Source organism: Rattus rattus, chromosome 1 (genome assembly GCF_011064425.1).
Source record: "Rattus rattus isolate New Zealand chromosome 1, Rrattus_CSIRO_v1, whole genome shotgun sequence".
In the NCBI taxonomy this organism is placed as follows: Eukaryota; Metazoa; Chordata; class Mammalia; order Rodentia; family Muridae; genus Rattus; species Rattus rattus.
Genome location: NC_046154.1, coordinates 230,179,177 through 230,206,067, shown reverse-complemented (window position 1 = coordinate 230,206,067; position 26,891 = coordinate 230,179,177). Strand labels below are relative to the sequence as shown.

Here is a 26,891-nt window from a genome sequence, read left to right as displayed (position 1 = left end):
ATAGTCTTTGTTTATCAATCACTCCATTAAAAGAGACACCTTTAGGGGTGTGTGTGTGTGTGTGTGTGTGTGTGTGTGTGTGTGTGTGTGTGTGTGTCAGTGTGTGTCTCAGGTGTTACTCCCAGGTGTAATCTCACATCACTGAGGCTCTGCCTCAGCAGTGAGCAGAAAGGCGTCTCCATAAAGCAAGAGGAATGACTTGTGCTCTGGTAGGCTAAGTTTGACTGAGTTTGATAAGCAGAAAGTTAGGTGTTTGTGACTGAGCTGTGAAATGAATGTCCTTCAGCGTAAAGAATACAGTGTGGAGGATTGGAGTCTTTGTCCAAGCACACTGCAGCCTGAGACCCATTTTGATATTCTTAGTCCTCAGAGGCCCTAGCGTTGTCCTGTCCCAGGGTCACTTCTTTCAATAATAGTCCCTCTTTTATGGAGTCGTTTACAGTAACAAAGACCTAAGGTCTGAGCACTGCACTTATTTCTTCGACTTTAATTGCTCTGTTCCTACAGGGATTCACGTAATTGCGGCCACAGTGAATATTCAGAAGACTGTGCTCTTCGTTTCTTGTGAATAAAAGACATAACTCAGCTTATTCGAACTACAGCATTTAGAATTTTCCACTCTAAAACGGTTCCTAGGAATGACAGTCGATATCTTACTCCATCGGCCTTTTGCAGATGCTTTTCTTGATGGACCAGAGCTGGGTTTCTGAAATAGTATGAGGGGGTACTAGAAAGAAGGAAGAAGAGAGAAGCCCCACCCGCCACAGAGCCAGAGCATGTAGTTACATTACACCAGCAATGGCTAGCGCTGGGTCAGGAAGCTGGGGCTTCAAATCCTCACTCCACAACTTACTATGCGTGTGAAATCGTGCAGGCAACCCTGCCCGAGAGTTAACTTCCTTCTACAATAAATTGCAGTAGGGTATACATCTGTTCATTAGAGGCCAATGAGCTGTCTGTGTGTATGTCTGTTGCAACCCTTATTCACGGCTTCATTACAGGGAGAATGAATGGTTATTATTATACAAATTTTATCTCATGGTGTGATTCCTTATCTCTTATGAGGAATCTTTTGAGATTTTTTTTTCTCTCTCCTACCTTTGCTTGTCAATAGGAATAGTTAAAAGTTTCAGGATTGCACACATCTCATTCACTGTATGAATAATGTCCCACACTTCTAAGCTCTGGGGAAAAAAAATTCATTCTAAGTATAATTCACTTGCAGTGTTACCATTCCATGAACTCCAAGCGTGATTCACTGAAGTATGTTTTAATGTTTGGAAATGATAGCAGAGCCAGGAGAAACTATTTTTGGAAGTAATTAGAATATTATCTTATATAATCTTATATAAAGCAGAGATCCCATTTGAAGTGTATTATGAGGTTACCCAACATTTTTTAAAAAGGAGATGGTCTGGGGGGTGTGTATCAGCAGGTAAAGTGATTACATGCGTGTGTACGCGTGTGTGTGCAAACACACACACAGTCTTTTTAATATGTAAAAAAACAGAATAAATTTATTTGGTGCTAAAAGTCTGCTTTGGAGGTTCTGTCTCGGTTATCATAGATAATTCTGCAGATGGAATTTGGTTGTGTGTCAGAGCCCTGTGTGGCTTGTAGGATTTCCAACAGGGTAGTGGCTTTAGATGAGCATTATCTGCTAAACGGAATAGAAGAAAGAGTGTAGAGTATGGGTCCTGATAGAAAGGAACTCACAGTTCCAGAAATGCCATGAACATTTTGGTGCAAAATGATTGGTTAGGTCAGAAACTACTTACCTCACGGCCAGTTTGCATGAAGGAAAGTCTAGAGACCCAGGACGGAATGTCTAAGCTGTGATTCTGAAGGAGATCGCCTCTTTGGTAGTAATCCTTAAGCTTTGGTCTGATGAGGTATGAGGTATTGGGGTATTGGGTTTACTTTGCCTTGTAGTATGATAATTTAGAAAAAAGGTTCTAGGGGGTGGGGTTGCGGGGACAGGGAAGAAAAAGAAAAAGAAGTTTTTAAATTGTTTTTAGGGAGTGCAGCCATGGCTCTTGGATCAGAGTGGTGTGGACTCTTGCCGAAGACTAGACTTTGGTCTCCAGCATCTATGTCAGGAATTTCACATCTGCCTGTGCAGCTCCAGCCAGGGGATCTGACACAGTCTCTGGCTTCTCCATACCTCATGCCTGTGTGTTCCTTACTGGAAGCAACATGTTTGCTTAGGTTTCTTCTCTGAGAGTAGAATGTTCTTTGAACTGGCATTTCTGAAGTGCTCCCACTGGTTGTTTCAAAATTCACGTTCGCGTTCCAATAAAGTTGTCTTCCGGAACACTTCTGAAAGTCTCCTATTAATATTTACAACAAAGGCACGAGGTGTGTTATCTTACTGTTGCCAACACTCAGGTTTAGAGAGTCCAGAAAGCATTCCACTTGTGGAGGGAGCGACCAGGAGCTTCCAGCAGAGAGGTGTAATTCAAAGCCTGTAATCCCCCAGTTAGACAGCACTGGGTCTTAAATGACCCAATAGGCTTCCGCTGTTCAGGTAGAATGTTCCCTTTCCAACACCCACACCCTCCTCCCTCTTCTTCCCTTCTCCAAGATTAGATCAGAGAACACAGATAGGGTTTTGGAAAAGGAGGAAGGCTTTAAGTCATCAGCTTCCCAGCTATCTTCCCTTTCCAGCTTCGATGCTTATCTCTGGCCCTTTTACTGCCACTGGGCTGGCTGGGGGATGGTGGGGCATGGATAGCTTGAAATGTAAGAAAATACCACCAGGCCTGAAATGCTCTCGGGTGCTACACAGTTGATATCTCCCTTTGTCCTTATTCTCTGTCTCTTGGAGGTTTGCTTTGGGAACAAGAGCAAAGGATGCTATTACCATTTATGGTGTTTCTTTCTTTCTAATGTCAGATGGTGCCCGTGTGTGTTCTGGTTTAATGTAAGAGTCCCATGGCATTGGTGTGGCTTTCTTTTTAAGAGAAGAGATTTCAGGCACAGGGAACTTTATAATCTGTCCAAGATCCCATAACTCTTGGGGAGAAAAGGTATGAAGTCAGATGTGATACCAGAAAGGCAGATTGGCAAAGTGAAGAAGGAAGAGAAAAGGCTTCGGAGGTGCTTAACTAGAGCACTACAACTTTGAGGCCATGGAATCTTGGGGGCACATTTGTACCTGTTTGTAAAGTGTGATCCACAGCGGGACAGGCTCATGGGTCACTGTGTGAACTTAAAGGTCTTGCTCATGCTGATCCCTGGCGTTACGGTCACATTCAGCACGTGTCAGCCAGCACGACTATTATCTTGAATCTCTTTCTACTGGGACACAGTAAAGTTCAGGTCACTCCCCACAGCCACTCTTAGGATTCTAGGCTTGTTACATAGTCCTGCTCTGGGTGCTCTGTCCACATCTCAAACCCTACGTTTCTGATGCTAAGATGTAGTAGTCAGCAAGCCTAGGCTTGTCCTCTTACTTTCTATTTGTTTAAATGACATCATTATCTGCACAATTGAACAAGATGGTAGAAGAGTCTGATTTTGTAGGTAAAGTAGCTTGAGAATTTCAGAGGCTATAAATGATTTTCTAACTACAAGATTGAAAAGTAGGATGTCAGCCACTATGAATATTCAAATATACTGACTTCCTCCTATCATGTGTGTGTGTGTGTGTGTGTGTGTGTGTGTGTGTGTATCTGTGAAAGAGAGAGAAGGCAAGAGGAATGGAATGAGCTCATGTGTATGAGCAATGAGAAAGTGTATATTGTCTATTTCCATAGGATCCATTAGCATCCAATATTTAAAAGCAGCTAGCAAGTTTATTCGTGGCATGTCAGGGGACAATCTCAGGTATCAGATCTCACCTTCTATCTTTTATGCGACACAGTCTCTTTGCTCACCACTGTGTCTGTCAGCTTTTGTGTATCCTGGCTCCACCCTCCATCTCACCACAGAAACACCAGGTTGACAGAAATCCCATGCTCCATTCACCAGGCTTCTAGGGATCTGAACTCACGTCTTTACACTTCCATGACGAGCTGACCCATTTCCCAGCCCTGCTCAAATGAGTTCTAGAGACACTTAGTCCCGTCTTCCCTCTCCAGCCTCCCTCCTGCTCTTCCTCTCATCTTCACTCCGTCCATCTTTTCCTCCTTCTCAGTTTTTCATCTGTTCACATGCATAGACTTTTTGACCTTTTAATCATTAGACCACAAGGGCTCTTTCTCATCTCCATCATGGCCTAGGAGAGTAAACTTGGACATGGAGCAGTAACAGAGGGTGGCTTTACGGCACAGTTGAGATATGAGGACATGTCTTCAGTATCCTCCATTTTGTTGTTGTTGGGTTGTTTTGTTTTGTTTAGATTTTGCTATTTGTGACCAGTAGTTTCTCTCTAGCAAACTAATACAGCTATACCTTCTACTTCTGGATTTTAGTTTGAATGTTTTACCTTAGCTAGAGTTTATAAAATATAAAAAATATTTGTGTAAGTATACATTATCCATTATTTTTGTTAACATGCTAAGTTGTAACCTTACATTTTCTAATAGTTAACAATCTTGTATTATAATCATATTTAAAAGTGGTTCGTGCTGGACTACTTACTAAACAGTGCTTAGATTTGATTTGCTGATAGCTTTCCTCATTTTTGCACTTATATTTATCACTGAAGTTGACTGGCCCATTGTCTGTTTTGAATTTTCCTGATATTGATTTTAATATTAAAATCATCTTACATTTATTTATAAACTGGAAATCTTTCTTTGCGTACCTTTTGAAATAATTTAAGATTGGGTAAAATTCACTAATATATGTAGTGCTTAGTTCAGGTATTTTCTGATGGTTTAGTAATGAAGGCGTCAAATTCTTTGAGCATCTTGAAGATTATCTAGATTGGCTTAAATGAGTTATGAGAGGGTCCATTCTAAGAGTTTGTGGAACCATTCTCTGGTCTCTAGGCCTGGACTAGAGGCGGGGAGGGGAGATGCCTGGGCACACATGTACTCAGCACTCTTTCTTCTTCCTGACCAGGAACTCAGAGTGACAGTTGATCCAGAGCTTCTGAAGCCTTCCCTTCTTGGCCACAATGGACTGCACTCGAACTATGGACCAACATAAACCTTCCCTTCCTTAAATTGGTTTTGCTGGAGTATTTTATCACCACAACAGGAAGAGAAACTAAGAAACAGTCTCTTTAAGAATTTGTTAAGATTATCAAGAGTGGTAGCATATGCCGGCAGCCCTAGCACAATAGAGGCTGAGTCGGGAGGTCCATGAGTTCAACGCCAGCCTGGAATGTGCAGCCAGTGGAGATCAGATAGATAGATAGATAGATAGATAGATAGATAGATAGATAGATAGATAGATGATAGATAAATAGATGATTGATAGATGATAAAATAGATGATTGATAGATAGATAGATGATAGGATCAGTAGATGATTGATTGATAGATAGATAGATAGATAGATGATAGATAGATAGATAGATAGATAGATGATAGGATAGATGATTGATAGATAGATGATAGGATAGATAGATGATAGATAGATAGATAGATAGATAGATAGATAGATAGATATAGATAGATGATAGGATAGATGATTGATAGATAGATAGATAGATATAGATAGATGATAGATGATAGATAGATGCTAGATAGATAGATAGATGCTAGATAGATAGATAGACAGACAGACAGACAGATAGATAATAGAGAGAGATATCCCAAACACATATATTAAGTCCATATTGAATATATATATATATATATATGCATTATAAAACTATTTAGGGCAGTCTTTTTTCCCTAGGAGTTTGCATACCCAAGCAACATTTTCCATTATTTTCATGATGCTGTCAGAAGTGTTATTTAAGTATTAATTTTGTTTTAATCTCTGTCATGTCCATTTCCTGCTTTATAATACATATTTTCTTCATATTTTATCCCATTACATATTACATACATTTTTCCAATTTTTTCATTTCCTTTGTGTTCTTCCCATTTGATATGTACACTACTTTGGCAATTAATATTCTAATGAAGTTGATATAGGATATGTTTGTTACTTTAAATATGTCCATATTGTCCATATATTTTTCTATGCAGAGGCAGTAACTAATTGCTCATCTAACCCATGTTCCTATGGTACTTGATTTGTGCAGTCGCCCTACTGAAAGGGACTTTCCAAGCAGATGTATGAGATGTGGCATCAAATTCCAAGTCAGATACTTGCAAGAAATTGAAGTTTCAGAACTTCAGTTTGTCCTTTACACAGTTACTTTGTATCTGAGTTGATTTGTTATTAGTGGTTATACCCCTTTACTAATGGTTGTCACCGTTTGTTTCTTTTAGCAAAAGAAGTCCCTCCTATCTTATCTGCTCACAATCACATGAAGTTTTGTAAACTTTTACTCTCTCTTCCTCCCTCTCTCCTCTCCCTCCCTCCTTCTCTCTTCTCTCCCCTCTCCCTCCTCTCCCTTCCCTCCCTCCCCTCCTCTCCCTCTCTCCTCTCCCTCCTCCTCTCCTCTCTCCTCTCCTCCCCTCTCCCTCTCCCTCTCCTCTCCCTCTCCTCTCCCTCTCTCTCTCTCTCCCCCTCTCCCCCTCTCTCCCCCCCCCCTCTCTCTCTCTCTTTCCTCTCTCCCCTCTCTCTCCCTCTCCCTCTCTCCCTCTCTCTCTCCCTCTCCTTCTCTCTCTCTGTTCCCAGAGAGCTACTTAGGCCTTTCGTGTGTCATCCCAATCTAATTCTTAGAAATGAGTCTCCTGAGAGAGAATTAAGCAAGACCAGTCTGAGTTTGACCTTTAGAGAAAAAAAAATAACCTCCTGTACACATGCCCAGTGAAGTCAATTCTGGAGTCCTACAGGCCTCAGCTCTGGGGACCGTGTTTGCATCTGTTTATGTGGTTTGCAGAGGAGGTCTGATTCATTGGGGGAGTTCTTATAGTCTCACTTTCTGGGACATGGAAGTCTCAAATTGTACTCAAAGTCAGATTCTAAAAGTTCTCTCTTAATGAAGGTGATATGAAATCATGAGCACTGAAATGAGTAGTATTCACAATACTGTCTGGTTTGGGGAACTGTCGTATCTGTCTTAGCCTGTCCGTGCACTTTACTGTCTGGTGTCTCTATTATTATTTTGAGTACACAACATACACAGACTAAGATGAATAAAAGCCTTTTAATGTTACCTTCATTTCTCTTCCTTATGATTCTTTATATGCCTACTGGAGTGTCCTTGCAATGCATTTTCTCAGTGAAATCTCATAACAATTATGCTAATACCATAATAATAATATTTGAATTTGAGTGTCAAGTGTGGTTTCAGAACTATTTCGTATTCAACCCTTATAGTGATCCTGTGAGATAATATAGGTACTGCTATGACCCATGGAGGAAACTGAGTCACAGGGAGATTCAGACCTTCCTTAAAGAGGCCCCACTGTTAAATGGAAGATTTGAGATGTAAGCCCAGATCTTCTGACCTGAGCCTTATATGGAGCAACCACACTGCCTTGCCTGCCTTAAGGAATACATTTGTTTGCCTCATTTTATAGAGGAAGATTCTAAGACTCAACTTACCAAGTTGCCTAGCTATTCCACAGCTAATCATATGATAATGAAAAAGCACATCACCTGCCTTTATCTGATAATGCACTGCAAATTGACCTCACTTTATTGGAGTCTCTGGATTAGTATCTTGATTAACTACATTCCACAAGGAATCCCAGCCTAGCATGTGACAGCTTAAAGGATTTGAGAAACAATCAACTCTTCCACAAAACAGAATTCTTCTCTACAACAGGGCTGGGAGACACCACATTCAGTTTCTGCTTAAATGTCACTAGCAGTTGGGATGTCACCATCTCGGTGGACTCCTTCCGTATTAAGCCGAGATGTGACCTCCATCATCTGTGTCCACTGATCATGACTCTATGTCCTCTACAAAAACAACAAAGTAATTTTATTCCAACCCACAAATATTTATGTCTCCTAAACCTTTCCTATTGTATTAGAGATAACACCTCACAGTAGTGATGGACATGTATGGTCTTAGTTTATTTAATCTCATAACAGTCTTGTGAGACAGATATAAGGAACAGAAGAGAGAAGCTAAGTGAGTTAGTTTCTCAGGGCTACACAGAATAATTAGGAATTTAACTCCAGTGTTAGACCCTAACATTCACGATCTTCACCACAGCTCCTTCATTGTTCTTAGATAACACATGATTTCTTTGTTGACCCTTCAAGAACCTGTTTATCCTTTTACCTTCATCTACCCACTGTTTAATCTTACAGCTTCATGTATGGCATAAAAGGTGTGGAGGGACCGCCATTCCACTGCTTCAGCCTTCTTTATCCTGGCTTGGGTTTTGTTTTATGTGAAGCCATAGTTACATGTGTTGATAAGTTACTGACTCTAAAACATTATTGATGACAGACCAGATCATTGTATCAAGCATGATTTAAAAAAAAAAAAACCTTTTGTGGATAAAGGAACAAAATTTTGTGTGTAAGCAGCATGTTATGTCTGAGGCATATCTGAGGTTATATCTGGAGTAATTAGGAGTTGGAGTCTACCTCAGCTCATCCTCCTGCACTTCAAGTCATTCTTGCAGACATCAGGCATGGAATTGCCCTACTTTTCATTGCTTACATGGCAGAATTATAGGCTTTGCTTCATAGACATACCCTTAATGGGCTACCATTCCTCTTATGTTCAGACGAGGGTCAAAATATGATAAGCAGTCATTAACTCCTAGTTACAGTTATTGTGTTATAGCCAGATTGGGTAAATGACAGCCTGCGACTCAAATCTAGCCTGCTGCCTGTTGTAAATGAAGTTCTATTTGGAAGGCAGCCACGCCACTGTGTTTACATATCACCCATAACCTCTTTGCGGCACAGTGGTAGTACACTGCTATGACAGAGGCTCTATAGCCATACAGTCAAAACATTCTTCCTATCTGGCTCTTTGCAGAAAAATCTTGCCATCTGCTCATCTGTTTGACACAGTTCTTGAGCTGACAAACTTTGTCTGTTACTCTTGGGCCTTGCAACCTTTGAGGAATGATTGATTATTCCAGTCTTCTGCTGCTTTGCCTGGAAGAAAGATCAGTTATAACTCTTCCTCCTCCTTCCTCTCCCAGACAAAACATGTATCTTGGAATATAGCTCGCTATCCATTTACTAAGCAACTCTATGCTGTGAGCCCAGCTTTATGACCATTGCTATAACTCACCGGGTTTTTTTTTTTACTGATGAGTACTTACATATACTTTACATAATTCAAAGCTCTGTGTGTGTGTGTGTGTGTGTGTGTGTGTGTGTGTGTGTGTGTGTTACCTCAGTGACCCACACAGCAGCTCTCTGAAGTAAGCATTACTTTTTCTCCTTGTGTTACAGAAGAATGGAAACTGGGTGATGGTTAAGGAAAGCTTCCCAAGTTCACACAGTTGTGAGACACTGATCTGGGAAGTGAAACTCTGTAGTCTGATAGCCAAGTCTAACGACTTCTACTGTAGTCACCCGACTTTGACAACTGTTGGAAATCTGCTGGGCCATCAGAATCAATGAACCATCGTTCTGAGACTTGCCATCCTGATGCTGTAGGTAGCGATAGAGGTCACCACTATGCATGGTTGGATTAAAAAGAAGCTGTCTCTGGAGGAGGCTGAGCACTCCAAGAAGGGAAGTATAACCTAAGCTGAGGTTTGGTGGTCATAGAGAGTTTTCCCCAAACAGAAAAGTGCCTATGCAAAGCGCAGAGACAGATGAGTGTCTGACACATTCAGAACATTAAGCCATTCTTTATCATGTACATTTGAACTATGGAGACCATATCACCTAAGACAAGGGACAGGAAACAAGTTAGGGGCCAGAGGATGAATGCCTCCATATAAACTAGGACATCTAGCTATGACTTATACTTTCAGAGTGACCCCTATAGTTCTTTGTTGCTTAATGCCCTACCCCACACATGAGAATATAGGTGCCATTGGGGACAACAGTAAGCCCACTTCAATCACTGTAATAACTCCAATACTCAGTCTTCCCTGAAACAAGAGCCCCTTGATGACTAACAAAACAGTATGTTCTGGGTGATCAAGGGCCACCTTGGAACGGGATACTTTCTTTCTGCCCTTGTGGGGCAGCAATCTTGCTTTGTTGCAGAATAAAGGTGTGTTCCTTAGGATGAGCATGTCAGGGGCAGGGCTACATCTCAGTGACATAGCAGCTATCTGGCAACAGTAAGGCCCTAGGTTCAACTCCCAGAACCATGAAAAAGAGACTAGGGTAAATATGACCACATTTCACTATATACATATGTGAAACTCTCAAGGGGCAGCTTATAAAATGGAATAAATAAGAAATTATGAAACCAGGAAAATTTGAAAATTGTATTTGAATTGTATCCTCCATAGCTGTGATTTCCCCACTGCATTTGACTCCTGCCTCTCCATATTAAAACTCAGCAGCTTCACACCTCATGGCCTTTGAGGACCCTTTGGCCATTTTTTTCCAAGTACCTCCTAAGGCCCTATCTTCAACATCCCACTTGGAAGATGGAAGGCAAATGAACCCAGCAAGTGAATGGAGATGATGATTCTCAGAGAGAAGGCAGCCAGATCAGGAGTGACTCCAGCATACCATCTCAGCATAAGCTCATTTGTGATGTGCCAGGGGCCCGTGGACTCTCACATGGTCAGAAGATACATTGCACTTGTACTTGGACTAGATAACATGGTTATCTGTGGCTGACAGTACAAATAGCAAGTCAAGATTATTGATGTTTTTAATTTTCTTTTATACTTATTCACTTTACATTCCTTTCACTGTCCCCTCCCATCAGCCCCCCTCCCACAATCCTGTCCCCCATCTCCTTCCCCTAGAGTGGGTGTCAACCCCTCTGGGCATCCCCCTTACCCTGGTCAAGTCAATGCCAGGCTAGGCGCTTCCGTTCTCACTGAGGCCAGACAAGGCAGCCCAGCTAGAACCACATGTCCCATGCAAAGGCAACAGCTTTTAGGACAGCCCCTGCTCCAGCTGTTTAGGACCCACATGAAGGTCAGGCTGCACATCTGCTATGGGGGAGCAGGGAAGCCTAGGTCCAGCCCGTGTACTCATGTACTCTTGGTGTCTCTCCACGCATGTTCCACATGTGCTAGTGTGGATGGTCACAGTGGATGAATGTGATTTGCATGTGATTATGCACACATGAGTATGCATCTACATGTGGAGATCATATGTCAAGCTCTGTTGTCATTCTTCAGGTGCTACCTACCCTAAGTTTTTTGAGGTAAAACTTCATTCTTTCTTTCCTTCTTTTTTTTTGGAGGGGGGGGTAGTTTTTTAAGACAGAGTTTCTCCTTGTAGCCCATGCTGCCCTGGAACTTGCTCTGTAGACCACACTGGCCTCAAATTCAAAAATCCACTTGCCTCTGCTCCCTGAGTGCTGGCTTAAAGGCATGTGCCACCACAGCCAGGCAAGACAGAGTTTCTTTTTGGTACCTATAATTCACTGGTTTTGCTAGGCTGCTTGGCCTGCAACTCCTAAAGGGGCTTCTGTCTCCAGCTCCCCAGAATGATTCTATAAGCATTCACTACCATGCCTTTCTTTGTACTTGAATGCTGTGGATCAAATTTCAGGGCCATGTTAACACACTTAATACACTGAGCTATATCCCCATCTCCCCATCTCTTCCAATATTGTGTGTGTGTGTGTGTGTGTGTGTGTGTGTTATGTGAGAGAGACAGAGATAGAGAGACAGAGAGAGGAGAAGAAGGGAAAGAAGAGCAAGTGTGTGTGTGTGTGTGTGTGTGAGAGAGAGAGAGAGAGAGAGAGAGAGAGAGAGAGAGAGAGAGCAAGCATGCATGTTTGTGTGTATGTATGTGGTGTGTTTTCACATACGCAGACATAAACCTTTTGAAGGAGGCAGTTTCTTAAGAAATCACACAATGTTTAAAAGCTAGAGACCTTATTTCCTCCCTTGACAGGTGAAGAAAATGAGATCAGGGAGGTGAAGTGACTTGCCCAGGGCTGGGAAGCTAGTTAGTGCCAGATCTGGAACTGTAATCCAGGTCCCTGAGTCCCAGGGCCAATTCTCTTCCCACTACACTATCAGCCTGCTGAGAAATTAGCTGCAGTGTGAGCGGAAGTCAAATTGCCTCTTCCATCACTCCTCCATCTTCTTGGAAACGTAAACGACTTCCTCCTGCATCGTTCGTAAGGTGACCTAGGAAGGGATCATGAAGGCCATGTGTTATCTGGCATTTTATCAGCATTTTCCACACACAACGGCCTGTGCTCAGCTTGAATGATTCACGGAAGGTCTGAATACTTGCATTTCTCAACCTCAGCTGGTCTCCTCCCGTCAATCACATTTAAAAGTTCACATTGGAAGCTCACACTCCCTGGAGTCATGAAATATCTTTTTTCCTCCCGGTAACCTGAATCTTGTTTGTTGTTGTTGTTTTTTAAAAGAAAATTTGAACATATCAAACACATTTTCTGGTTCCTTAGAAACAAGCCTGGTAGGAGAGCTGATTAGACTTGCCTAAAGCACTTCCTCATGTGCCAGCTCCGTCTGCTTTTGCTTTTAAATGTCATCTGGCCGTCCCAACAAAGATTTCATTGTGGTAACTTGGGGGCCTAGTGAACTTGGGCTTTCTTGAATGTTCTTTTGAAAGTCCTGCAACTGGCTGCCCTTCAGATGAAAAACTCCCAACATATTGAGAGAAACTTGGTACAGTGTTGAAGAAAACTTCTTACAGCCCGCCTCCCATTTTTTTTTTCTTTTTCTTGCAACTGAAGATTAGAATCTTAATTGCTCAACCACAGTTTTTAATTCATGATGCCCAGAAAGGCCATGGTTTATTAATTAGTTCTGATTATTAGGTGCCCCAAACTGGGCCTGGCTGTTTCTTGATTGGTTTCAAAAGCTCTTTGCTTGAAATTAGTGTCTGTAAGTACACGGAGGTGTAATTATGCAGATGCTAGCTGTTCAGTCCTGCCAGGTTAAACCCTCTATTATGAATATATATTATGGTGTCTTCAAAGGTGCTTATTGAAATGCCATAGTTTAATAGTTCAGGCTTACAAAATCAAACTCTCTTATGTTACAGGGAACAGCCTGTTAATTGAATGTTTTCTCCTGAGACAGGAAAGCATTGACTTACACACACACACACACACACACACACATCAATTTTTAAAGCAATGTGAGAAATCATATAGTTTATGGTTAAATGTAAAGGCTTGAGACACTGTTAAATTCACCTGATCCTTCTTCCAACTTGTAGCATCAAAAGCTCTGGTATATGACATAACTCTGGGTAAAGTAGAGTTGACCATAAAGCTTGTACCATAGGATGTTGCAGGGTTAGTGCCCAGGAAATGCTTAGCAGAAAGAAACATTGAATTCTTTACAGCTTACTCTAAGACTGTTAGTTATGTAATATGACTCTAAGTGGGGAGGCTCAGAAAGAATTACAATGTATCCAAATGATAGGCCCTGAAAGTTAGACCTGGGCATCCGGCATCCATTTTCTTATACTTCCACAGTTATGGCTTTGCCTCCACTCCAATTTTTGGCTAAGTGGCTACTCATAAGGAATTGCTTTTTCATCTCAATGCGGTTACATGGTTAAGTTTTGGTCAGTGAACTATAAACAAAGATGGCCTGGCAGTGGCTGGAAGGTGGAATTAAGGGAAGGATGGGATATAGATTCGTTGTTTCAGTTAACACATGTTTAATCCCCCCAGAAGTCATAATGGGGAGTAGTCTGAAATGGGTGGACAGTGAACATGCCTGCAAGGGATTTTCTTGGCTTTCTACACTGAGATGGGAAGGGCCACCCTGAAGACGGGTGTCACCATTTCATGGACTCGGCCTGACACTGAAGGAAAAGCAGCGATTCGGTTGAACATTGGCAGGCATGCTTCCACACATGTTCTCTTCCCCGTCTGTGCACATGACGTGGCCAGCTGGTTCACGCCCCCACTGCTTTACCTTACCTGCAGCAGTGGGCCACGTAACTTCTCCTCTGCATTGATTTTTCTTGCCGGGCTGTTTTATCCCAGTGACAGGAGAAGAAGCTAAGATACAAGTTAAGTCTTTTCCATTTTCCCTTTGTCTTTATGGGCTGTGGGTCTCGATGGATGAAACTCAGACATCTACCTTAAATTATCAGGAGGTCGAGTAAAACCAGGATGTAGAAGACAGCAGAAGTCAGAGTTGCTGGCACCTTCAGAAAGCAGAGTGGCCCTACTAGGTCTTTTATTAAATTCTAAATTTGTTAGATTCATAACATATTTTTTATTCAATGCATTCAATTAGGGTACCTGGCCCAGAGAAATTCAGACTTAGGTAACACCTTCCTCTCTTTTCATTAGACCACACTTACTTGGTTATGTGTAATGGTTTCAGAATACAAGCCACAAAAAAACCAGGAAAAGCTTTCACATATTCTTTGTCCTTGTCAGAGCCACTACTGTCTGTCCTCCAAACATCTCTGTACCATTCTTACTCTCCTCTTAGCCCCAGGCTTCAATCAGGAATCGAAGAGGATTCAAGTGAATAGTCATCTTGGAGAAATTCTGTGGCCTCTGGCACCTTGTGATTACCCTTACTTCCTCTAGTGAGAAATCATGGACCGCTAGAGTAGCCCAGTGACCTTTTCTTGTATTAGTTTTATAGAACAACACATTTCTCTGGTTTCCATGCCTATCAGACAGAAGCAAGATTCAAGAGCTGTGGATGTAGCTCCATATAGGACATTTGCCTACCGTGGATGAGATCCTGGGTGATCATCCCAGCACAGAGGAAGATGAATAATAAAAAGTGGTTTTGTTTTTTGATTATATTTTGGTTTTGGTTTTTGACTCAGCAAGACTACTGGACAAAGGCTGTAGTACATGCAAACATTTGAATATTATGAGTGTTGGGGTCATGAATGTATACCAAGTTCAGTAGGCAGCTTTGGGTGTTGGTCCTGCCTTTCTTCTTGTCTGAGACAAAGACTCTTCTTCAGCACTGCATAATACCTGGCCTTACAATTTCTCCACTCTGCCTCTCACCTCACCACTTTGACACCGAGATGACAGATGCACTCCATCCTGCCAGGCACTCCATTCATTGTGGTGATTTAAAATCAAGACCCATTTATACAAAGATTCACACATGGAACCGTCTCCAGCCCTGGACCAAGAGCCTTCAGCAGAGAAATGGTACTTGTCTCATTCAAGATACGTCTGTGAAGAGGTCCTATGAGCCAGCTAGCTTTCTCAGAAGCAGTAATGATTACCTTTCCATCCTCCTTATTTCTTTGATTGAAACATTTGTTGATCAGAAATAGCAGGATTCATTTAGGAACTTTGTTGACATTTGTACCCAATTCCAGTAAAATCCAGAGGTGCCAGCTGAGGAGCTTGGGAGAGTCGCGTGCACAAAGGGAAAGGGGAACGGTTAAGCCAACTCCAAGCACAAAGAAGAAATCCTACATTATTTCTATTTGGCTTGAGGTTGAAGTTCTCAGGTCTGATCTTGTTAGGCAAGAGCAAGACAAGATCTCTAGACCTAGTGGCTTGGCATGTTTGTGTCTTGAAATTTCTTATTCTCTGCCACATGATTCCTACCCTATTCTTCTGGTTCAACAGTTTATCCTTCATTTCTCTTAATTTTATATTTTTGGTTGTGAACCTAGCTTTTAACATCCAAGCCATCTCTCTAGCCCTATATCTTTTTTTTGAAAGATTGTGCTACATTGTAATTTTTTAAAGTTTCTGTTTCTTATTGCCTGTATGCATGTGTCTGTGTAGAGATAAATGCGTGTGATTCCACATGTCTGTGGAGGACAGAGTCGTGTGGCAACCTGGAGCCAGAGCTATGGAAAGTTGGGAGAAGCCAGGCATGGATATTGAGAATGAAACTTAGGTGCTCTGTGGAATGCACTCATCCACTGAGCCATCCTCTTTTTTTTTTTTAAAGGTTTATTCACTTATTATATCTAAGTACACTGTAGCTGTCTTCAGACACACCAGAAGAGGGCATCGGATCCCTTTACAGGTGGTTGTGAGCCACCATGTGGGTGCTGGGAATTGAACTCAGGACCTCCGGAAGAGCAGTCAGTGCTCTTAACCTCTGAGCCATCTCTCCAGCCCCCTGAGCCATCTTCTATGTGTAATTCGTTATTTCCTATTTCCTCCTAACATGTGTCTCTAATGTAGCTTTAATTTGTGGATTATTTATTATTGTTGTTATTATTGTTGTATTATTATTATCATTATCAACTATATTACTAGACATCTTATTTGATTTTAACTAGTTGGTTAGGTCATTTTAAATATCTTCTGGAAAACTCAAACCTCTGTTTCCTTTTACTACCCTCTTTCATGTTGTAAATGCATATAACTGTTGCTACCACCAGTTGCTTGTGCTCACGGTACCTTGTTTCCTAAAGTGCAACATTTTCTTTGAAGTTTTCACCAGCTCATTGCCTCCAGAAATGGTTCTCAGCACTCTTGACAACCTAGGATGAAATTGTTTTCTTCCACCAAGAATAATCCTTTGATTCTAGGAGGCAGCTAAAGATCTGTGCAGTGTGGTACCTCCCTAAACCAGGCTTAAAATTTAACACAAATCTTGTCACCTACTCCTCCCAACTTCCTCTGTTTTGGTTGTTGAATGTAATTCCTTATCATTCACAGGCTGCACAGTCCTTTGTAGGTTAAAAAAACTGATAAATTCTGATGAATGAGGGAAAATTTAGATCATCCTATTTACGTCATTAATATATTCTCTCTGTGTGTGTCCCTCTCTGTCTGTCTCTCTCTGTCTGTCTCTCTCTCTGTGTCTCTCTGTGTCTCTCTGTGTCTCTGTGTCTCTGTGTCTCTGTGTCTCTGTGTCTCTGTGTCTCTGTCTCTCTCTGTCTCTCTGTCTCTCTCTGTCTCTCTCTCTCTCTCTCCCCTCCCCCTCCTAATTGGCTGGTTAAGAGCATCACTCTACATTAAATATTATGCCCAAGAAGACAAACTTTCCTCAAGGCCTTGCTATGCTATCTCTTCTATGTAAATTACTCTAATTCTATACCACATAAGAAGTGAGTACTTGGCAAATATTTGCTTTTAGGCTAGGATTTTTTGTATTTTTATCAGCTCTACCCCACAAGTGGACCAAGTCACATATTTCTAGAATTCTTCATGCTTAAGCAGGATATTTAGAATATTGCCTGAGTTATCACTGACAGTAATCCTTTGTGCCCTCAAAAATGTTTGGCCTATGTCTAATATATTTTCCCTTAGGCAGGCAAATCCACTTTTCCAGGAATTCTCCCTACAACTGGCCAGTGATTGAGCCACTCTACTGCTCACTGAAAACCATTACTGCCACCATCTAAAATAAAATCCAAACCTATCAACTTTTGTGCATCTGTTATCTAAGTGGCATAGCCAGATATCATGAAAGAGGATCTCTGAATAAACAAACTAGCCCTCTACCAATTGCTAGCCATGTGAGCCCCTACCTGACAAACTTCTGAGCATGAATGTTTGATGTACATATTAACCTGACCTATGTGTTTGGCAGAAGTAGGATAATCCTATGAAGCTTTTCTAAAAAGGATAACCATGTATTTTCATATTTATGAAACACATGGACTGGATGAAGGAATGGTAGCTTGGATATTTTTATCTACAGACCCTTGTTCCCCTAACAAATATAAAGTGAGTCCTTAAATAGTAATTGTGAAACTTAACTAGAGGACAATATATAAGTAACCTGGTTCAATATTTGACTCCCGATTGAGTGCATTACAAATGTTTTTTTTCATATCCCTCTTGCAAACTGACACCAAATTCTTCTGTGCTATGGAATTGCAGTCAGAGTTACAAATCAGAGTGTGTTGTACAAAAAGGACAGTCGTGGTCCTTCTGTTTCTTAACACGTTGGCCATGCTTTGAGGCTGAGCTCACATGCCATTTACACACATGGCATCCTTGAGTCTCACTCTGAGGCCATCATTCTCATCTCTAGCCAGATTGAATGATAAGAATCCACCCCAGAAAACAGTTCCTCCCATTCCCATTGCAACTGGAATGTCATGCGTCCCAGTAAATATAATTCTACAATACACAAAGCCATACAATTTTACCATCTGCAAAAATAGGGAAAGGAGTCATTTTTTATTTTTTAAATTAGCCTGCAGGTATTTAGATATCATTGTGGTCTTTTTGGGCAAAGTCTGTAGATTTAGTAGAGTCTCTGGCTCTATCATCTTCCCACCTTACTGTGACCACCAACCTTCCCTTGTAAATCTTCCATTTTACCCTCTTCTACATTCCATGTGACCCTGCTCCTAGCCACTCCCACCCACCCTCAATACATTGTTTTTTGACATTTTTTCTATCATCTTCCTAGGTTTTTTAAAATCCTTATCCACACTTACACTCATACGCATGTGCATGAGTGCACACACCTACACCACATGCACACACCCCACTCACTTTACGGAAGAGTTAGAATACAATGTTTTTCAAGAACCCCATTCCTTTCGACTTTGTGTAGCTGAAGTCAGTTTCTGCGGGGTTTCTACACTTGTTCTGAGCCATGCCTCTGCTCCTCTTTAAATTGATTACTCGGTAATAACATTCCTTAAAATGATCTGTTTGTGAGTGACCTCTCATGCCCAGTCACTTTAATCTCTGCTGACAGGTTTGCAGGGAGGACTATGGAGCTGTGTATCCCTAGTACATACTGGACTCATGCCTACAGGTTCTTTTCTAAGTTCTCTTATTCCTATTATAAAACTTGGCTCACTCCACTCCATGCCATGACTTCTGTACTTCTTCTGTAGGATTTCCTAGAGGCACTGATCCTGTGTGAGGTCAGGCAGCAACTTCGCAGCCTCCCGGGCTTTGCATCCTCTATTACACAGCTCTGTGGAGCAGGGAAATGGTAACATTCTGTATTTAGCCAATTCACAGCAGCTAGGGTAGAGCCCAAGGATTCAGATGTGACACCGAAAGCCCTTAATAGAGTCATCTTCATGTTATAGCACTGGAGTACAAAACCACGAGCTACTTTCTGTAGTCTCCCTAAACCTGGTTTCAGTCTTACACCACGGAAGCACCAGCTTCTGGACTGACTTATTCAAGTCATCCCGGAGGTTTTGTACATTCAAGTCCACTGTCAGTGGTAATGGCCTTAGCTATGGTCTCTGCCCATTATGCAACAGAGGATCAGAGTAGAAAGCTCAGAGAGAGGACAGAAAACTTCATACTGCATATGCCTGAAATCTTGGTTGCCCTGACAACTCAACAAACATCTAAGAGCAGCAACAAACATGAGAAAGAGCAGAACTTCCGTGTGTTCTGCTCAGGTTGCTACCCTTTATAATCTTAAAAAAGTAATATATGAATGTGGTTAAACATGAAAATGCACAAAAAGATAGTAAATGAATAGGAAAAGCATGTTTCTATCATGGTGGCTTTTCATTCCATTCTAGAATTTATACCAAAAATAATTGAAGGTCTGAAAATATAGTGTATATATGTATATAATATATATGTATGCATATACATGTAGATATATACATGTATACATCCATACATATATGTGAATATATAGATATGCATACACATATAGATATATATGCATATACATATATGCATACATATATTCTATACATATATACATGTACAGACATATATACATGTATATATATACAAATATACATATGTATTATAGAAGTATATACACTAGATACATAATGAAATATATTACATCTCTTAGTATATACTTATTTATGTGTGTATATGTGCATATATATGCATGTATATATGTATATACATATATAAATCTATAAACATGTACATATACCTATATATTATTATGTATATGTATAGACTAAATATATACATATATATATCTTCAATAATTTTCAAATATGAAGTCTAGAAAATATTGATAGTAGTTTTTAGATTGAAATAGTATGTGTATACATGTATGTATATTATATATATAAGAAGTATATAATATATATAATCACAAATTTACATATACTTGTTTTTGGGTTTTTTTGGTTTTGATTTTTGGTTGTTGAGACAGTGTTTCTCTGTGTGTAGCCCTGGTTGTCCTGGAACTTGCTTTCTAGACCAAACTCAGAGATCCACCTGCCTCTGCCTCACAAGTGCTGTAATTAAAGACATATGCCCTTCATGCCATCCTATATTTGTGATTTTATTTTTTACTTGTGATTTTTATTTCTTTTTTACACAAAGATATTTCACTCTCTACTTTATCTTTTCCTGTATCGTCGGAATTCCAAGTCTTTCTCCATCAACATGTGCATATCTATCCCATTTTAATGCCTGTAGAGATCATGATATATTTAACCTGTTCATTTTCTAGCTCTTAGCCTTGAGATAATGACTCTATTATTACAGATTTGGCCAGTAGAATATAGACTTTAACATTCATTTCTTTGTGTATATGATTTCAGCACCATTGAAGCTGAAAAAAATATCCCCTTGTTTCTGAGTCTAACAACAGCATCCTGGGCAGTGACGTGGCTGCTAGCATCCTTACATGCGCATGAAATCATAATCTTTCAGGCTGGGTTACACTTCACATCATCCGAGCACTTGTTTTCAGTCTTCCACAATATGATTTATAATCAGAAAAGATAGACAGTGTCACAGTTGGAAAAAAAAAAAAAAAGCTGCATGCAACTCTCAAGGGCCCGACATTTTAATAGCAAGTTCTAAGATTGACATTGATACGTACTTTAAATAATGGGATAATTGTGTTGAAAGAAGCAGAAAGCCTGAATCTTGTTCAGAATGTAACAGGCTTGGTAGTAACAGCATGTCCAATGCAAAATTATTTCAGAGGTAGAAATGTAACTTGCTATTTTTTTGAGAATTTCATATGAGTACAATATATTTACATCATCCACATCTCATTCCCTACCTTTTCCAACTCTTCTGTGTCCTTCAACTACCTTCTCTCAAATTCATGACCTTGTTTGAAACTTATTAAACTTATTATTTTCTCTCTCTCTCTCTCTCTCTCTCTCTCTCTCTCTCTCTCTCTCTCTCTCAAAATCTGCTGAGTCCCATTAATGTAGTTTGTATGTATGTGTGTTCAAGGATGACCACTAAGATTGGGAGATCAATTAAGGTCCCACCTCTAGAAAGAACTGATTATCCACCCATCTTTCAGCAGTAGTTACTGTCTATAGCTCTTCATCTAGGAATTGAGCCCTTGTTGAATTTTGCTCCATCCATGTTGATATGTTAACTGGTATGGTCCTCTGAAGACCCCATATTGTTGAGAACTCATGGATGCAGTTTCCCTGTCAGATATAGAGGACAATAGCTAGCTGGAGCTGTCCTGGTCATGTGCCTCTTAAAATATTTACAGTCCTTCTTTTCTGTTGCATGAGCCTTACGTGTAGGAGTTGTACTGTAGGTGGCCCAATTAGGTATGGACACTCACTTATTCTCTATATTGTGGCAAACCGTAGATCTCTGTATTGCCTTCTGCTGAAAAGAGAAATTTCTTTGATTACGGATGAGAACTGTACTACTCTATGGGTACAAAGATAAACACTTTACCTGATTCTTGCCTGGGTTACAGTACCAGACTTGTGTTCCTATTGAGTGAGCCTTAGTCCAATTAGACACATTGATCACAGCATATAAGTGTTACTTACACTTATTGTATGTGTATTGCACCATATTGGTATTCCTAAAAGTGGTATTCCTAAAAGTGTTCTAAAAGCAGTATTTCTTTAAGTGTTTTTGCCTTTTTTTTTCTTTACAGTGAAGTACATGAGAGAAGCCACACCTTACGTGAAGAAAGGATCCCCCGTGTCTGAGATTGGATGGGAAACACCTCCACCTGAGTCCCCAAGATTAGGGAGTGGCTCTGCAGATCCTCTGTCATCCCAGCCCTTCTCCTTCCATAGAGACCGGAAAAGCATCCCCCTCAAGATGTGTTATGTCACCCGGAGCATGACTTTGGCTGACCCTGAAAACAGGTAACAGGGCAAACAGCCCTAGGCTCTGTGGTTATGAGAGAATTTGTCAGATTGTGCTCGTGTCTGAAAAGACTCCATGGTTCTCATGATAGAGTGAAAGGTCCTCTGACCCTCCAAGCATGGGGAAGATGCATATTGAAAGACAGAGATTATATTCCAGCCAGGTTCCCTCCTATTCTTTTTTTAAAAATTTATATAAGTACACTGTAGCTGTCTTAAGACACATCACCATGTGGTGGCTGGGAATTGAATTCATGACCTCTGGAAGAGCAGCCAGTGCTTTTAACCACTGAGCCATCTCTCCAGCCCGTTCTCCTATTCCTTACACTTATGCAGTAAATGCACGTGACTCGTATCTTATAAAGAGTGGGAGAACTGAAATCAGGATCTCGGTATCTTTCCTACTTTGATTATTGTGAGTCTAAGAGGTTTTAGGTAAGTTTCTCAAACCACCGAATTTTGGTTTTGTTGTCCATAAAATGGGATTATTTGACATAGATAATGGGCTGTGAGGGTTAAGTGAGTGAGTGTGCAGTGCAATGATGTGTTATTCGTGTCAGTAAAAAGCGAACCCGCCCTCGGCAGTGGCCTCCGAGGGTCAGATGGCAGAAGGCTTAAAGCTCTTCTCTCCCAGAAGAGGGCAAGAAGTAGCATCTATCTGGACTGCTGTGCCGTTTTCCAAAGTCCATGCGTGACTCTGCATGCCATAGGGTAGACATCCCACCTAATGCAGGCAATCTGCAGTACAGCAAAAGTGAAGCAGAAGTTATGGTCTCATTTCATTCTGAAATGATTTGATTGTAGGAAGAGAATTAGGAAGAGAAGGAGAGGGAAAGAGAAAGAGACCGAGGAACTGAGCCAGCAAATGGGGGCTCTTGGTGACCTTTGCATTCGCATCGAAGTACTAAAAATAGAAGCAGTTCTACTGGTCTTTATTTACCACATGTGCGGGACAGCTGCAACTCCCACGAATGGGAAAGATTTGGTAGGGTCACGGGTGCTGATGGGAAAAAGCCAGTGTGATTCGGGCAGGGAGAAAACTGACTCCTTGTCTTCAAACTCCATGTGGGCCTAAGTTCTCATCCCAGAGAGTCCACACACGGAAGCTGCTAAGGCCTTTCTGGCTCCAACCACCTGTCTCATCCCTCTGCACTCTTTCCCTGCACGCTGCCTAGTGTCCTCATATCAGTACAGGGATGAGCTACGCTTAGGAGAGAGCCAGCTGCAGCTGCAAGCATGAGAGGAGAGGAATGAGTCCTCCATGATGATCTCCCTCCCCGTTCTGTTTTGCCCCCCCCCATTTCCACTGATTCCCTGGGCCTGCAATTGATTTCCTGAATGCTCAGGATTTCTCCTCCTGGGGTACTCCCCACCTAATCAAATAGCCCCCTTCTCTCAAGAATCTAACGTCAAGTGTCAGATATAATGAATTCACAATCTGTGGTGTGTTCCTCTTGTATTAGGTTGTGTATTAATTCATTTAGTTGGGCCATTGCAAAGTCATAACTTAAAGGGGCGCTCAACTCATACATGTTTCTCTTAATAGTCCAACTACCATTTAATAAATCTGAACTAGTTGTCATATTGCATATTGTGAAATTTTACATTTAAAAAATAGTGTTTTTCCTTTCTTAAAAAACAAATAGTGGCTCCTGTGTGCACAGTGCTACAAGCAGGGCTGTAACAGGAGACCAGGAGTGGTAAACCCTTTGACAAGGGGATGAATGCATTTTCTCATTCCTGTTGTTCATACTTAGGGGCTTTATGGAATTCCTTGCCTGGTCCTTCAGATTACCTGCTTAATCCCTGACTTCTTACTACTTGGTAGTCCTCCTAATAGCTGAAACATTATTGTTGTATCAACTCTACAACTTAAAAAAAAAAGGAAGATCTAGAAATTTCTAGAAACACCCTAGCAGTTATTAATATCTTGAAAGACAAAAGTTCATAAAAGGTTTTTTTCTGTTCTTTCTAGCAGGAGACTTTCTTTTTTGTACTAAAATATTTATTTTGACATCTTAAGAGATCCTTCCAGGCTGGAGAGATGGCTCAGTGGTTAAGAGCACTGACTGTTTTTCCAGAGGCCCTGAGTTCAAATCCCATCAACCACATGGTGGCTCACAACCATCTGTAAAGAGATCTGATGCCCTCTTCTGGTGTGCCTGAAGACAGCTACAGTGTAACTACATATAATAAATAAATAAATCTTAAAAAAGGAGATCCTTCCAAGTTAAAACTTGAAATGATGCTCTTATTATAGAGTTGGACATGCGGTCTTTTGGTTTTACTACAAAGACATTGAATGTTACATTGTCCTAGAATGTGCTCTTCAAGTGTACCCTCAGTTTTAACTGTAGGTGGGACCTTGTTAGTTCCTGTTTGTTGGACCTCATGCCATCATAAGGCATCTTTTCAAGTAAGGACTGTGCACATAAGAACATAAAAGATGACACAAAGCTATAGAAGCTGAAATATTACTAAGAAATAAAATCATGGAAACTAGAAACAATGTTCAAAATTATCCTCCCCAAACAAAGCCATATTTCCATATACTTATCCACAAAACTGTAGCTAGCAAATGTTTCTGCTAGGTGGAAAGAATAACATTAAATATTACAACACCAGATTTCAAATTATCTGAGAGAGCCACAGATAAAGAATGCGTAGTACGGACACAAAGCCAGGGATGGTAAGGAGTAGAGTAGAACCAAGCACCAAGTTATAAACATTCACAGCTACAAACACTAAATTTGGACAAAGGTATTAAAACCATCCATTGAAAAAGAGACAACCTCTTCGACAAATAATGCCAGGAAATCTTGCCAGTCCACATGTAGGAGATGAAACTGGATCCTTACTTTGCATGCTATGTAGCAATCAATTGAAAATGAATTAAAGACGTGATTGTAAGACTCAGAATACAAACGGTTTGAGGAAAAACTATAGGTGCATGCAATGGCCTAAAAGGACCGTAGGATCTCAGGTGATTCTCACAAAGCTTATTCAGCATAAACACATGAAATCAAAATGTTGCTATGCAGCAAAAGAAATAACCAGCAGGATGAAAATATAGACTACAGAATGGAAAAAAATTGGCCAACCACTTATCTCAGAAAGGGCTGAGACCTAAAATGATAAAGAATCAAAATTTAAACATAGGAAATTCATCTATTCAATAAGTAGAAAAGTGAATTATGTACATGGTCATCAAAGAAAGAAAGGTAAACATCCAATAAATATATGAAAATTTTTCCCTATCCAAATTAGCTGAATGCAACTGAAAATTACATCAGGATTCTATATTATTTCAGTCAAAATGCTTATCATCAAGAATAAAGAATAATAAATGCTAGAAACAATAGCAGAAGAAAGAATTCTACTGCTCATGAAATATAAACCGTTCCAAGTATTGTTGGAGTCATTTTGGAATTTCCTCAGGAAACAAAATTGTAACCACTGTTTGATCTGTTCTATAGCTCCTGAAAAGCTAACCAAAGAGATTGGAGCCAGCAAAGAAGTTCTACACTGTGTTCACTGCAGCACAGTGCCTGATAGCCACAGTGTCATTCAGGGACGAGCGATTACAGACAAAGTAGTAAATGGATTCCATGTAGTTCCATATAATATACAAAAAAATGGATGGAACTGAGGATCATGTCAAAATAACTAAGCTAGAGTCAGGAAGACAAACATATGTTTCATCATTTCATCTTCTATGTAGAAAATAGATGGTGAGTGGTGAAGGATCATGTGAGAGGAAATGGGAGAGGAAAGGGAACAGCAAGAAGAGAGGAGGATGGCAGAACATGAGCAAAGACCTGATATAAAGGGATGACATCGTCATAAGGAATTCAATTATGTAGTATCCCAACAACTTAAAAATAATAATATTTTAAGAATCTTTAGAAAGGAAGTGTGATTAAAATAAAAACAAGGTGGTGTTCTATAGATACCTATTTGATTAATAACTTCTGTTAGTTTCACTGTGTCCCTGTTGAGTTTCTGTTTCCATGATCTGTACATTGATGAGAATGGAGTGTTGAAGTCTCCCACTATTATTGTGTGTGGTACAATGAATGCATCTTTGAGCTTTAGTAAGGTTACTTTTATGAATCTAGGTGCCTTTCAATTTGGAGTATGGATGTTCAGAATTGAGTGATCTTCTTAGTAGATTTTTCCTTTGATGAGTATGAAGTGTCCTTCCTTATCTGTTTTGATAACTGTTAGTTGAATTTATTCTATATTAGAATGGCTACTCCAGCTTGTTTCTTGGGACCATTTGTTTGGAAAAATTTTTTTCCAGGCTTTTACTCTGGGATAGTGTTTGTCTTTGTTACTGAGTGTTACTTTGTTTCCTGTTTGCAGCAAAATGTTGGGTCTTGTTTACATATCCTGTCTGTAAGTCTAAGTCTTTTTATTGAGGAGCTAAGTCCATTGATATTAACAGATATTAAGAAAAAGTGATTGTTGTTTCCTGTTATTTTTGTTGTTAGAGGTGGAATTATGTTTGTGTGGCTATCCTCTTTTGGATTTGTAGAAAGAAGATTACTTTCTTGCTTTTTCTAGGGTGTAGTTTCCCTCCTTGTGTTGGAGTTTTCCATCTATTATCCTTTGTAGGTCTGGATTTGTGTAAACATATTGTATAAATTTGGTTTTCTCATGAAATGTCTTGGTTTCTCCATCTATGGTAATTGAGAGTTTTGTCAGGTATAGTAGCCTGGGCTGGCATTTGTGTTCTCTTAGAGTCTATATGACATCTGCTCAGGATCTTCTGGCTTTCATAGTCTCTGTTGAGAAGTCTGGTGTAATTCTGATAGGTCTGCCTTTATATGTTACTTGACATTTTTCCCTTACTGCTTTTAATATTCTTTC

General features: G+C 40.4%; 1 protein-coding gene across 1 annotated transcript in view; it reads left to right on the top strand.

Annotated features, from left to right (window-relative positions):
* The window catches only part of Sntb1 (syntrophin beta 1), a 262,065-nt gene that overhangs the window by 92,652 nt on the left and 142,522 nt on the right, over positions 1 to 26,891 (top strand). The window contains exon 2 of the mRNA XM_032915591.1: positions 21,803 to 22,019. Within this exon, the coding sequence (XP_032771482.1) occupies positions 21,803 to 22,019 (217 nt within the window). The remainder of the gene's footprint in view (positions 1 to 21,802; positions 22,020 to 26,891) is intronic.